This window comes from Chionomys nivalis, chromosome 2 (genome assembly GCF_950005125.1).
Source record: "Chionomys nivalis chromosome 2, mChiNiv1.1, whole genome shotgun sequence".
Lineage (NCBI taxonomy): Eukaryota > Metazoa > Chordata > Mammalia > Rodentia > Cricetidae > Chionomys > Chionomys nivalis.
Window position 1 is genome coordinate 114,370,321 of NC_080087.1, and position 14,414 is coordinate 114,384,734.

Genomic DNA, 14,414 nt, shown 5'->3' on the forward strand with positions numbered 1-14,414 from the left:
CCTAACAGTTTATCCTTGTGGTCAAGGTTAAAAATTTATTGGGTCCTCCACTGCGCGTGGAAACTATGAAACAAACATTTGGTAATATGTACACAGTAGGGATTGTAACTTAGGAACTCTTTGAACGTCATTACCATCTTTTTTTTTTAATTGCAGATAGATTTGAGAACATGTTAAGGGGTGTCAGGTTTCTTTCACCCCCATCCTTTGCCCTAATCCATAAGTATTAATTCCAGTTCACCTGCACGAAGGGAATGGAATTGTGACATTTACACTTTATTTCTTCCCTAACTGATCAGTTGCTAATCTCAATAGTGCCAGGCGTGAGATCCCGGTCTTGATTCCAAGAGACCCTAAACCAGCAACAGTCGTTGTCCTTGGGCATCCCTCTGTGTTCCTTCCAGGTGCTTCACCGCGGCACATCCGGAGATTCCAGGTGGAAGGCTGGCCTAGAAGTCCTTTAGAAAACCTTACAAAAATGTAGCTCTCCCCAGGGCTCTCACCTAGAAACCAACATCCAGCTGACTCCCAGGGGTCGCTTTTACCTGTGTGAGAAGCTGCGGGTCATCCGGATCCCCTCCTCCCCAGCCTTCCCACTCGGGGATCTGTAGCCGCAGTGCACCCCCCCCCATTGCCCCCACCCTCACTCCTGCGTCTTCCCCAGATCGCCCCCTCCCGTTTTCCCAGACTCCCCTCTTGCTTTCCGGTAGCCACCCAAACACGGCCGCCCTCCCGCCGCGGGGATTCCTGCGGGCCGGGGGCGCCATGGGTGGCGCGGGCATAGGAGGCGCAGCGCCCAGGGCTCTAGCGGCCACGCAGGGGCGCTGCCTGAGCGCTGCAGCAAAGGCCCGGCGCGGGCGCCTCTGCGGCACGGCCAGGGGGTGGAGAGGGGCGGGCGCGGGGCGGGCTCGGCCGGGAATGTAGAACGAGGAGAGAGAGGGAGAGACCCTGCCTGGAGCCTCTCGGCCGCGGCCCGATTGCAGAGAGCAGAGGCTCCGTCACGTGTTTTGCTCCTCTGGAGTGAGACCGCGGCGCGGTCAGAGGGGGCCGGCGCGCGGTGCCAGACGCCGCCGCCGCTTGTTTTGGTTGGGGCTCTCGGCAACTCTCCGAGGAGGAGGAGGAGGAGGAGGGAGGAGAGAAGTAACTGCGGCGGCTGCGCCTCCGGAGGTTCGGGCGTCTTCCCCCCCCCCCCCATCTCTTCCCAAACCTCCCTCCCCGCCGCCTCCCCCTCCCGTCCCCTCCTCTCCTCCCCTGCGGACTGGAGCTTGGGGCAGTGATGAGTCTGTCCCTCTGGACCGTCCCCTGCTCCCCTGGCTGCCCAGTAGCGTTGCGCGTGGAAAAGCCACTTTCCCCGCCCGCCGAGATGGGCTCGAGTGCGGGCTGCAGAGGACGCGTCCTCGGGTGGCGGCAGCAGCAGCAACAGCCGCAGCGCCGCGGTCTCTGCGATTGAGCTGGTATTTGGGCGGCTGGTGGCGGCGGGGACGGTTGGAGGGTGGGAGGAGGCGGAGGAGGAGGAGGAGGAGAAGGAGGAGGAGGGAGAACCCCGTGCAACGTTGGGACTTGGCAGCCCGCCTCCCCCTGCCCAAGGATATTTAATTTGCCTCGGGAATCGCTACTTCCAGAGGGGAACTCGGGAGGGAAGGCGCGCGCGCCTGAAGGGCCAAGCTGGGACTCCTCGGTCGCTGCTGCCTCCCTGCACCGGACTCGGATCAAGGGCGGCGAGGGATGCATCTTAGCTTCTTCTCGGCTGCGGAGACTCGGGGGAGACTTGGTCCTCAGAAGATTGCGGCTGCACTCACCCTAGACACACTGCCTTCCCTTCTGGGCATGAAACGCCCTTAAACTCGGGTCGGGCAATCTTCGTTGGCGCAGCTACCTCGTCCTTCGGCTGCCCCTTCCCAGCGCCGGGAACAGCGACGATTTCGGAATCAGGGTTTCTGCTTCCTTCAGCCCCGGAGTGCATGTGCGGGGCCGCATCGCGAAGCCTCCCCCCACCCAGTTTTTCGGCACCTCCCTCGGCTCCGCAGCAGTATGGCGAGCCCTCCAGATACCGATGGCTTCTCGGACGTGCGCAAGGTGGGCTACCTGCGCAAACCCAAGAGTATGCACAAGCGCTTTTTCGTACTGCGGGCAGCCAGCGAGACCGGGGGCCCGGCTCGCCTGGAGTACTATGAGAACGAGAAGAAGTGGCGGCATAAGTCGAGCGCCCCCAAACGCTCGATCCCCCTTGAGAGCTGTTTCAACATCAACAAGCGGGCTGACTCCAAGAACAAGCACCTGGTGGCTCTCTACACCCGAGACGAACACTTTGCCATTGCGGCAGATAGCGAGGCTGAGCAAGACAGCTGGTACCAGGCGCTTCTGCAGCTGCATAATCGAGCAAAGGCCCACCATGACGGGGCTGGAGGTGGAGGCTGCGGTGGTAGTTGCAGCGGCAGCTCTGGCGTCGGAGAAGCAGGGGAGGACTTGAGCTATGACACGGGACCAGGACCCGCTTTCAAGGAGGTCTGGCAGGTTATCCTGAAACCCAAGGGTCTGGGCCAGACAAAGAACCTGATTGGCATCTACCGTCTCTGCCTGACCAGCAAGACCATCAGCTTTGTGAAGCTGAACTCCGAGGCAGCGGCTGTGGTTCTGCAGCTAATGAACATCAGACGCTGTGGCCACTCAGAGAACTTCTTCTTCATTGAGGTGGGGCGTTCCGCCGTGACAGGGCCCGGCGAGTTCTGGATGCAAGTGGATGACTCCGTGGTAGCCCAGAACATGCATGAGACCATTCTAGAGGCCATGCGGGCCATGAGTGATGAGTTTCGCCCTCGCAGCAAAAGCCAGTCTTCATCCAGTTGCTCCAACCCCATTAGTGTTCCCCTTCGCAGGCACCATCTCAACAATCCTCCACCCAGCCAGGTGGGCCTGACTCGCCGATCTCGCACCGAGAGCATCACTGCAACCTCCCCTGCCAGCATGGTGGGTGGGAAACCAGGTTCCTTCCGGGTGCGCGCCTCTAGCGATGGTGAAGGCACCATGTCCCGTCCAGCATCAGTGGATGGCAGTCCTGTGAGCCCTAGCACCAACAGGACCCACGCCCATCGGCATCGAGGCAGCTCCAGGCTTCATCCTCCACTCAACCACAGCCGCTCCATCCCGATGCCTTCTTCCCGCTGCTCGCCTTCAGCCACCAGCCCAGTCAGTTTGTCATCCAGTAGCACTAGTGGCCATGGCTCCACCTCAGACTGTCTCTTCCCGAGGCGCTCCAGTGCTTCGGTGTCTGGTTCTCCTAGTGATGGCGGTTTCATCTCTTCTGATGAGTATGGTTCTAGTCCGTGCGATTTCCGAAGTTCCTTCCGCAGCGTCACCCCAGATTCCCTGGGTCACACCCCACCAGCCAGGGGTGAGGAAGAGCTGAGCAACTACATCTGTATGGGTGGCAAGGGAGCCTCCACCTTGACTGCTCCCAATGGTCATTACATTTTGTCTAGGGGTGGTAATGGCCATCGCTACCTCCCAGGTGCTAACTTGGGGACAAGCCCGGCATTGACTGGGGATGAAGCCACCAGCACAGCAGATCTGGATAACCGGTTTCGGAAGAGAACTCACTCCGCAGGCACGTCCCCTACCATCTCCCATCAGAAGACCCCCTCACAGTCTTCTGTGGCTTCTATTGAGGAGTATACGGAGATGATGCCCGCTGCCTACCCACCAGGAGGTGGCAGTGGAGGCCGACTGCCCAGCTACCGGCATTCCGCCTTCGTGCCCACCCACTCCTATCCCGAAGAGGGTCTAGAGATGCACCCCTTGGAGCGTCGCGGGGGCCCCCACCGTCCGGACACTTCCACCCTGCACACCGATGATGGCTACATGCCCATGTCTCCAGGGGTGGCTCCAGTGCCCAGCAACCGTAAAGGAAATGGGGACTATATGCCCATGAGCCCCAAAAGTGTATCCGCCCCACAGCAGATCATTAACCCTATCCGACGCCACCCGCAAAGAATAGACCCCAATGGCTACATGATGATGTCTCCCAGTGGCAGTTGCTCCCCTGACACTGGTGGTGGCTCCAGCAGCAGCAGCAGTGCCGCCCCATCTGGGAGCAGCTATGGGAAGCCATGGACAAATGGAGTAGGGGGGCACCATCCTCATGCCCTGCCTCATTCCAAAGCCCCTGCTGAGAGTGGTGGCGGCAAGCTCTTGCCTTGCACAGGCGACTATATGAACATGTCACCGGTGGGAGACTCCAACACCAGCAGCCCCTCGGAATGCTACTACGGTCCCGACGATCCCCAGCACAAACCAGTTCTCTCCTACTACTCATTGCCAAGGTCTTTTAAGCACACCCAGCGCCCTGGGGAGCCAGAGGAGGGTGCCAGGCACCAGCATCTTCGTCTCTCTTCTAGCTCTGGACGCCTTCTCTACACTGCAACTGCGGAAGATTCTTCCTCTTCTACCAGCAGTGACAGCTTAGGAGGGGGTTACTGTGGGGCCAGGCCAGAGTCTGGCCTCACGCATCCCCACCACCATGTCTTGCAACCCCATCTGCCTCGAAAGGTAGACACAGCTGCACAGACCAACAACCGCCTGGCCCGGCCTACAAGGCTGTCCTTGGGAGATCCCAAGGCAAGCACCTTACCTCGGGTCCGGGAGCAGCCGCCACAGCAGCCTTCACTACACCCTCCCGAGCCCAAGAGCCCAGGGGAATATGTGAATATTGAATTCGGGAGTGGCCAGCCTGGCTATTTAGCTGGCCCTGCGACTTCCCATAGCTCTCCTTCAGTTCGGTGTCCACCCCAGCTCCACCCAGCTCCCAGAGAAGAGACTGGCTCGGAAGAGTACATGAACATGGACTTGGGGCCAGGCCGGAGGGCAACCTGGCAGGAGAGTGGTGGCGTTGAGTTGGGCAGAGTAGGCCCTGCACCTCCAGGGGCTGCTAACATTTGCAGGCCAACTCGATCAGTGCCAAGTAGTCGTGGTGACTACATGACCATGCAGATCGGTTGTCCTCGTCAAAGCTATGTGGATACCTCACCAGTGGCCCCAGTCAGTTATGCTGACATGCGGACAGGCCTTGCTGGGGAGAAGGTGAGCCTGCCCAGAGCCGCAGGGGCTGCTCCATCTTCGTCCTCGACAGCTTCTGCTTCTCCTGCTGCACCTCAAGGAGCAGCTGAGCAGGCTGCTCACTCTTCCCTGCTGGGAGGCCCTCAGGGACCTGGGGGCGTGAGTGCATTCACCAGAGTGAATCTCAGTCCCAACCATAACCAGAGTGCCAAAGTGATTCGTGCAGACACTCAAGGCTGCCGGAGGAGACATAGCTCCGAGACCTTCTCAGCACCGACTCGGGCTGGTAATACAGTGCCCTTTGGAGCAGGGGCTGCAGGAGCGGTCAGTGGTGGTGGTGGCAGCAGCAGCAGCGAGGATGTAAAACGCCACAGCTCGGCATCCTTTGAGAATGTGTGGCTGAGACCTGGGGATCTAGGGGGAGCCTCCAAGGAAACAGCTCAAGCATGTGGAGCTGCTGGGGGTTTGGAGAATAGTCTTAACTACATAGACTTGGATTTGGCCAAGGACGTGAAACAGCGTCCACAGGAGTGCCCTTCTCAACAGCAGCCCCTACCACCCCCTCCCTCTCACCAGCCCTCCAGCAGCAATGAGGGCAGCTCCCCCAGACGCTCCAGTGAGGATTTAAGCACCTATGCCAGCATCAGCTTCCAGAAGCAGCCAGAGGACCGTCAGTAGCTCAACTGGACATCACAACAGGTGTGTTTTATGGTGGCAAAGTCAGACGACACAAGTGCATTTATTTACGCTGGGGCTTGAATTCTGCTCTCTCCCTCTGTCCCTTTTCACTCCTTCCCACAGTGTCTTTGGGGAGGATACACTTTCAGGGAGTGGGGTCGGTGGGTCGGGGTACACAGATGCTCACCCCACGATGACACCTGGCAGGTAGTCCAAGAAGCGTGTTGGAGCAGCCACAGAAGGGCTTCTGTAGCACTTTATAACCAGCGTTCTTTAACACCTGTCCTGAGGCTTGTCAAGAATCATTTTCTTCATATCAGAGTTTTCTTTTGACTAAATATTAAGGCCAGCCCTTCGTAGGGACAATTCTACAAAACTACTTGCTAACACGCAGCCTAAAAAGGCCTCATTTAAGATCCTAAGTGCTGAAGGGCTCTGTGTGCACTCATGTTCTGTGATTTCACAATATCAAGGCAGTGTAAACAGCAGCGACTTTTACTCAAACTGTCTTAAAAAAGATTCCTGAGTAAGAGCTTTTTAGGCGCACGTATTTAGAGAGGAATTCTTACCTATCTCAGATCTCCAAGGAATGTAATTGTGGGGGACATTTTCTTTTTGTTCTTGTAGTAGGATTCATGAAATGTTTTTCACACACGGACCTACCATCTTGCAGGCATGGCTGCTTTTCTACAGAGTATACAATAAACACCACGTGCCTGGGACCCATTCATGGACGTTCACCCCAGCCTTTCTGCCTTGCAGTTCCTTTTCTTGTACTGAAGCATCATGCATACTGTTTAGGGGCTACTGTACGTTTCTCTATAAGACGCTTAAAGTTTTTGTACTGAAATGAACAGGCGTCAAGTCAGGGAGAAGAGGGTGTTTGTTTTGGTTAGCACTGAACGGAGGGGAAATCTGTGTGGTCTTCATTTATAGGCTATTTGTTTTCCTGTTAGTTCATGAATCGATGCCTCAGAGACGTTGAAAGTTGGCTCTAGGTCATCTGTGGCCAAGGCTGTATTGAAAATGAGAAACATTTGTAATAGGAAGTTAGCCTGCCCTTCGTTCTGTGAACCTATTTTCTGGTGGTCATTGTGGGGAGGGGAGTGTCGTTCCCAAATAATGTGATGAGTTGGCAAACTCAGAACTTTCCAGAACTGGAAGCAGTTTATTCGGACAAATTGATTACCTTGTGAATTTATATATGCTTCACAGAAAGAGCATTGAAAAGCATTTATTTTTCTTAACAAGTCTCTATTTATAATAAATTAATTTGTGCCTTGGGCTTTTATCAATAGGAAATAATAATAAATAACAGGAACGATTATGTGTTCAAAATGGTCCTGATTCTGCTTCCAACAACTATCATTCTCTATTTTGTAGGGCCAAATAGAGGCACATGAACATTAAAACTAAGATTTTTCTGTGATGTAAAGAAAACACTTATTTGGTATTTATATCAATATTTGCTTTTATCACTGGGGCAGAGAGATTTTTAGTGTATTGTTGTCAACATAATATTCCTGGTTATTTCTAGCTTGGTTTTTGAGAGTTGGGACTCCTGCAATACTTGCTTTGTAAACTGCTTACTTCATAGGGTAAGAAGAGTCTGAAGCAAACAGATCCAGCATAGCTCAGATTTGGGGTTTACAGGAGATAAAGAAAGAAGACCCCTGCCCCCTCATTTGCTTTCTTGCTTTGTATAGATTTTGGTTTGCAAAACTGATTAAAAAATGTTTGGGCTTTTGAAGAAACAAACAAAATGACCAAACAGAATCTTCATTGTTTAAAAAGGAATTTAAAAGAAAATCTTGCTTATGTGGAAAACACACACACACACACACACACACACACACACACACAAATCCCTCCCTCCCTTTCCAAGACTTTAATGCTCAACCTTCCATTCTTAACTGTTTTAGGGAAAATTCAATAATCCAGAATAATCAGTCGTGTCAGTTACAATGCTGGGATAGCAAGAGATCATACTTTCCCAAATACCAGAAGTCTTCTACAATGTGTTATCTAAGTTGTGTGTGTGTGTGTGTACACGTGCACGCGCGTAGTGTGTTTTTTAAGCAGAACACCTAGTGCTACCTGGTGCTTGTACACCCTCAATTGTGCTTGCTTTTGCTAAGTTTAAAGGTTTATTTGCTAGTCAATTATCATCAGAAGCTGAGCGCAATCAGATCTCTGCCAGTGGCAAACAGCTTCTGCTCACAGTGACTTATCAGTTAGCTATTTTAACCTCCCCTACCTTTGCTGTGGCTGCTACTTCCCCTGCTTCAGGAAAAACATGCTTAAAGGAATATAGCTGCCACGAGTGTGTGTGTGTGTGTGTGTGTGTGTGTATGTGCGCGCGCGCACTTTCCGAGCCCCTCTTTTAAACAACTCAGCTTGTTTACTTTGTTTCAATGTCAGTTCAAGGAGAGCCATTTGTGAAACCCGTTGCTCCCGTGCTCAGGACTTGACTGATTCAACAATCTTTTCTGTGTCTCTTTTCTTTGGTCCATGTCAGGGTCACCTCTAACTTAAGTTCTGAACTGTTAGATTGTGCTGTGGAAAGATCACCTCCTCTTCCCCCATTTCCTTTGTCCCCACTGCCTAATGCATGGTCCTGGCATTAGTACAATCATTGTGGCCTACTCTCTGTACCGGGTTAACCCAGAGCCCAGAGAGGAGCGCTAAAAGAACCCTCTGGGTCTCAGTATGATGGTCCCAATACCAATAACCAGCATTTGCCTTAGATTGGACTTTACAGATGAAACTGTAGCCTGGTAGCCAGAGCACACGTTTGCGGACACAGACCGGAGTCATCCCTCCGGGGTTCCTTTCTTTTTATTTATTTATTTCTTTTTTGGTCATCCTTTTGTTAAGCCCCCCCGCCCCTCGCCAAATGAGAATTTTCGCATTCCTTTCCGTCCCTGTTTTTCCTTACTGAGACCTCCAGGATTCCATGCCTCCACAGCTGCCTCTCTTTACCCCCTCCCTCGATGCTCCCCACCCCATGGCCTTTGGAGTTGGCGCAGACCCACGGGGCCCTGGCACTTTCCCTTTTCCCGGGTCACCTCCACTTCCTGCCTGCACCTCCCCTTTGCTTGGCTCTTGTCCCCCTTCTTCAAGCCCCCCGCTTCCGCCCGGGGTGTGAGAGAGGGCCGCTAGGAGGTCCTCCAGGCTCCCGCCCCCGCCTGGATCGGTCCTCGCGGGACATAGGGCCCCTTCCCGGGCCTCGAGGTTGGCGGTGGCAGCCGAGCCTCCGCCTCTCAGACCGGCGGGTCGGATGTCGGGTGTCGATTGGCCCTTGCAAGAGCCAATCATCATGAGTGATGGCCGGGCGGGGGCGGGAGTGGGTAGGCTGGGGCCAAGCTGGGGAAGCTCTCTCACCCCTGTGGGTGCTTCGGAGCTGATTCAGGTCCTCCTGCCCCCAAGCCTAGAATGCGATGCTCTCCGTGTCTAATGCATCTCTGCCAGGGTCCTAAGAATGAAAAAGGTCCAGCAGCGGGCTGACAGAGGCCGGAAGCGCCTCACTTCCTCCTCTTTTTAATTGAGAAAAATTCAGGCTGCGACCATGTGACATGCCCCATTTTGTTTCCCTCCTGTCTTTACTATGATTTACTACGACGCTGTTCCTTCATCTTCTCATCTCTGGTGTGCAAACAGGAGCTGGCGGCAGACGGCACGTAGTGTGGGATTGATTGGGATGGCTCACGTCGTCTCTCACATTTACGTCTATTGCTAAAAGGGAGGAGGAGGCACAACCCTTGCTTTGGGGTCATTCTAAGAATAACTGCTAACTCTGAGTTACCTCTTCAGCCCCTTCCAGAGGTCCTGAGTTCAATTCCTGGCAACCATATGGTGGCTTACAACCGTGTGTAATTCGATCAGGTTCCCTCTTCTGGCATGTAGATAGAATACTGTGTACATAATAAATAAATAAGTTTAAAAAGAAAAAAAAAAGAAAAGAAAAGCTCCTTAGCCTTGAAAGAGCCCGAGGCTCTTTCCAGTAACTAACCATATACACTTTATTGAGCACCTGCAGTTTACAAAGCACCGGAGTTGGAAAAGATCAAGGAAAGCTGATCCTCCCCACGCCTCTTGTGAGGGAACCCAGAGAGCAGGGAAACCTTAGACTATTGCTTATTCGAATTCTTTAGGAACTCTTGAAGAGCAGAGTGTGTTCATTTCCTAAGATTTTGAGGACAAGTGGATGTGTTTTCCAAACATTTGGGTTTTGGCCAGTGACATCCCACCAGGGCACTCCGAGATGATGGCTAAGGCTTGTTCTAGTCATACTGTGATCTCATGACGAAACTTCATGTGATGTATTGCTGTAGGGATGGGAGGGGCACTAAAGAGAGAAAACTATGCGCGTGTTTGCTGCTTCTCCCTCTCCGAAGGTTTTCTCAGCAGCAAGCTCTCCATCGCTGACTCCTAAGTCATAAGGGTGGTGCTTTTCTGAGGGGCCCCCGGAAGAAGCACAGGTGGGAATCAATGTGACATTAGCTCCTCCCTGAAAGAACTCAAATTTCTTGAGAGTAACAGAAAAGAGATACTGCAGCATCCAGCTTTTTATCTCCTGCCATTGTTTAGGTCTCCTATGTTTTAAAAAATAGATGCCCATATAATAACCATTTAGCTGAACAGCCCTAATATTGCCTTACGGGAAAGAACTTAAGCTCCAAGCCAACATGCTACTTTTTATGCTTTTTTTTTTCCAGTTTATCAGAATTCCTGGAAAATCAGTTTGTCCTATCTTGAATGATGCAATGGAAAAAAGCTGCTCCAGGGAGTAAGATCTAGCCTCGTGACCTTGATCGAGTCCCTTATTTCCCCTGCTCTATTTCCTCATCAGTAACCGGAGAAGTTTGTTCCACATTGTTCTAACGATCTTTGCAGCTCTAAAGCTAGGGATATTTTGGAGCAAATGACTGATCCTCTTTAATGAGTCATCTGTACTGAGCCTTATTTCTCCAAGAGCAGGAGTTGGGGTCCTAGGAAAGTACACTGGGATGAAATAAGCTGTTCTGTCTCACCTATGTGTCAGATCTCTGGGCAGATGGAGGCCAGGAAGGGAGGCTCTTTGATTTAGGACTGGCCTTTGACCCTTCTTGTTTGGAGAGAGCATTTTCATGTGTTCTGTTTTGTTGCTGTTGTTTTTTGTTTGGTTTTCATCAAGGCAGGATTTCTCTGTGCAATCCTGGCTGTCCTTGAACTTGCTTTCTAGACCAGGCTTGGCCTCACACTCACAGAAGTCTGCTTGCCACTGCAAGCAGATCAAAAGCATGCACCACCACTGCCCATTTTCATATTTTAGGACCCTTTGAGGCAAACCCACACTTTGGAGCCATCCCCAGACTAGATTAGTGTCCTCTTATCTCACTTAAAAATAAAACATCCGCTGTGAATGTCAGTCCTCTGTAATTTTCTGCTTTCTAAAGTCCCCCATCAGGAGCCTCATACTTGCAGGGCAAATCAGGCTGTAACCAGTGTGGTTCTGGGACACCGCTCAACATTTCATGTTGGGAATCTTTCCCGTCTTGTAGGTAATCAGTTTCTTATTGGTAACATCAGAGTTCTCCAGTGAGATATTCATTTAAGTCAGTGGACAAGAGATCTGAGAACCTACCTGGGGACTATGTGTGTCTTCCCATATGCCTTTTATAGTTTCATTTTTCCCTCTTAAGTATATTAAACAGTTCAATGCTTTTCCTGCAGGGAAAGTGTGTGCTGTCCCAGGACTTGTCTGTGCTTTAGAATTTTGTAGTATTTAGCTGAGCTATTAATATATGTATGGTGTTCATGGACCCAATGTTATCTTGGCTGTGGAGTTAGGAATATATCCAGAGGTTCTCTTGGCATTCCCATTTCTACACAGGCTTCATATAGTATTAGAATAATAGTCTGTTTACTTCTCATTTAAAACTATTCACGTAGTCTTTTCTCACCTTCCCACTACAGTCAGATTTCTTAGCTGAATTGGAGATAAACGCTTCCTTTTATTGTGATGGGTTGGTAATTCAGCATAATTCATAGTTGTAAGATTCTGTTTTGTTCTTTTAAAGAAAACCTTTTCCTCAATTATTTCCTCATGCTAGAGAGTTCCTAGAAAAAACATTCAAGGAAAATGACTTACTATGAATTTGGTTTTGAAGTCTATTTCTCATTAATTATTCATTTTCATACTAGTACTTTGGGGGAGTTTTAAAAATAATAGTTATCTTCACGTTTATAATTATGTATTTGACTTATTATTTATTTAATTACCTTAAGGATCCACAGCCACATGGCCAACTTTAAAAACTCTTATGAAGCATGATTAATAAAAACTCAGAGGCATATATTGGGGATCAACCTGAAGAGCAGAAAAGCAAAGCAGACAGCCTCTGGCTCTTACCTCGACCTCGGTCCAAAAATGGTAATCCTACCTCTAGGAATCTCAGAATGAGATGAGACTGAGAGCTGTCTCCTCCCGTTTTATAATCCTCTCTAGTTCTGGAATTAAGGGCATGCGCCTGGTTTCTATGGTGAGCTAGAGTGGCTACTGGGATTAAAGTTGTGTGTCATTGCTACCTGGTCTGTAAGGCTGTCCAGTGTGGCGTTTTACTTTTCTGATCTTCAGGCAAGCTTCGTTTATTAAAATACAAAAGATATAACACTATACTCTTAAATGTTATGTTTAAAATGTGTTTTAAAAGCATAATTATGAGTTTTAGCAGAATCACATCTTAATGCTGGATAGTATAATTCCTGCATACTTTGGTGATGTGGGATTCCCCTTTGTATGGTGTGAATACCATTGATTAATAAAGAAACTGTCTTGGCCCTTGATTGGGCAAAAAAGTAGAGCTAGGTAGGGAAAACTAAACTGAATGTTGAGAGAAAGGAGGTGAAGTGAAGAGATGCCATGTAGCTGCCAGAGGGGAAAGACGTGAGTTGCCAGCTGGAACCTTGGTGGTAGGTCACGAGCCTCATGGTAAAATCTAAAATAATGGAAATGGGTTAAATTAAGATGTAATAGCTAGCCCATAAGAAGCTAGGGCTAATAGGCCAAACAGTGATTTAATTAATATAGTTTCTGTGTGATTATTTCGGGAGTCTGGGCGGTCGGGAACCAAACAAGCATCCTCCTACTACATTTTGGTCTAATATGAAACAGTTTAAGAAGTAAACAGAAGGCGGTTTGAAATGATAAGCTTGTAAGCACCATCAGTTGGCGTCTACTTTTGTCTTATAGAAATGGTAGTATCTTGACCAGTCTTAGTTCACAGATCACAGAGAAAGGGAAATGATAGGGTAGGAAAAACTAAGTTGCTTGCCCTCTACAATGGAAGAAATGTTTTCCATTTTGATAAGATTCTTGCTACAGGCTCTGCTTTAATCTATTTGTTAAAATAAACTTGGTTGTATAAATGTCATTTGTGCATTTCCCACGAGTCACCACTCTTTAAACAATAGCGTTTTAAAAATAATAAGTGTATTTGGAGAAGGTCGTGCTTCTCTTTCAGCCTCTGTCTTTTCATTCTGGCTGGCAGGTGGGTGGAGCACTTGGGTCAGACGTTAATTGAGTTCTGTCGGTCTTCAGCCAAAAAGAGGCTTAGTGGTTTTAGCGACTAAGTTGAGCTGCATTCATTGCTCCCTTTACCACTTCATGTTTTAATTTGATTTCTTGCAGTTACGTGTTGCATATATGTCCCTTCCCATTAGTTGTTTTTTGACCAGATACTCTGTGATGCAAGTTCTCCGATCTACCCTGACATATTCAGGTCACATTGCTATCAGTATTGTTTAGTCTTTAGACTGTGATAGTTGTGTTTACTGAAGAAACCAAAGAGCTCTGATTGCATTCCAAATATATGTTGTATCGCAAACAGATTATGTCTCGTGAAGGAAGTTCTAATTCTTGCTTTCAGGAAAGATATAGACCATGTTGTTTTTAAAATCAACATTAAAAAATAAATAGCTGTTGGGTCAACATGATGGTTCAGTGAGCAAAAATGTGCTTGTTGTCCAAGCTGGATGGATGACCTGAGTTTGACCTCTGGAACCCACAGTGGTTATCCTCTACACACACACACACACACACACACACACACACACACACACACACACCATACACATATATAACAATAAGACAACACAAGCTTTAGAAAATAATAAAATATAGCTGAGACATACGGGCCCATAGAAGATTTGGTAATTACTCTGTAACCCAACTATCATTCATATGATCTTCAAAGATCACTTCTCTGTTCACTCTTAAATGATTTGGAGGGCTCAATATCTAAATTCCTTTAAAATTTATGAGTTATGGAGATAATCAGATCTTCAACTGTCATGTGTGTGTACATTTGTGAATATAAAATTTGATGTTGGGCATCTTTTTGTTTGTTTGTTTTTTGAGATAGGGTTTCTCTGTAGCTTTGGAGCATGTCCTGGAACTAGCTCTTGTAGACCAGACTGACCTCATACTCAGAGATCCGACTGCTTCTGCCTCCTAAGGCTGAGATTAAAGGAATGCGCCACCACCACCGAGCTATTTTCGGCATCTTTAAGGGCTCTCTATCTTACTTGAGACAGGGTGGAGCTCACTGAGACAGCTAGACTAGCTGCCCAACAAGGTCTAGGGCTCTTCCTGTTTCTGGCTCCTAGCACTGGAATTCGAGGCTTACAGTGCTATTTGTGTG

General features: G+C 49.5%; 1 protein-coding gene across 1 annotated transcript in view; it reads left to right on the top strand.

Annotated features, from left to right (window-relative positions):
* The first annotated feature begins 1,498 nt into the window (after window positions 1-1,498).
* Irs1 (insulin receptor substrate 1) overlaps window positions 1,499-14,414 on the top strand; it is a 60,070-nt gene continuing 47,154 nt past the window's right edge. Inside the window, exon 1 of the mRNA XM_057759539.1 lies at window positions 1,499-5,751. Coding sequence (XP_057615522.1) covers window positions 2,032-5,730 — 3,699 coding nt within the window. The 5' untranslated portion in view covers window positions 1,499-2,031 and the 3' untranslated portion in view covers window positions 5,731-5,751. The remainder of the gene's footprint in view (window positions 5,752-14,414) is intronic.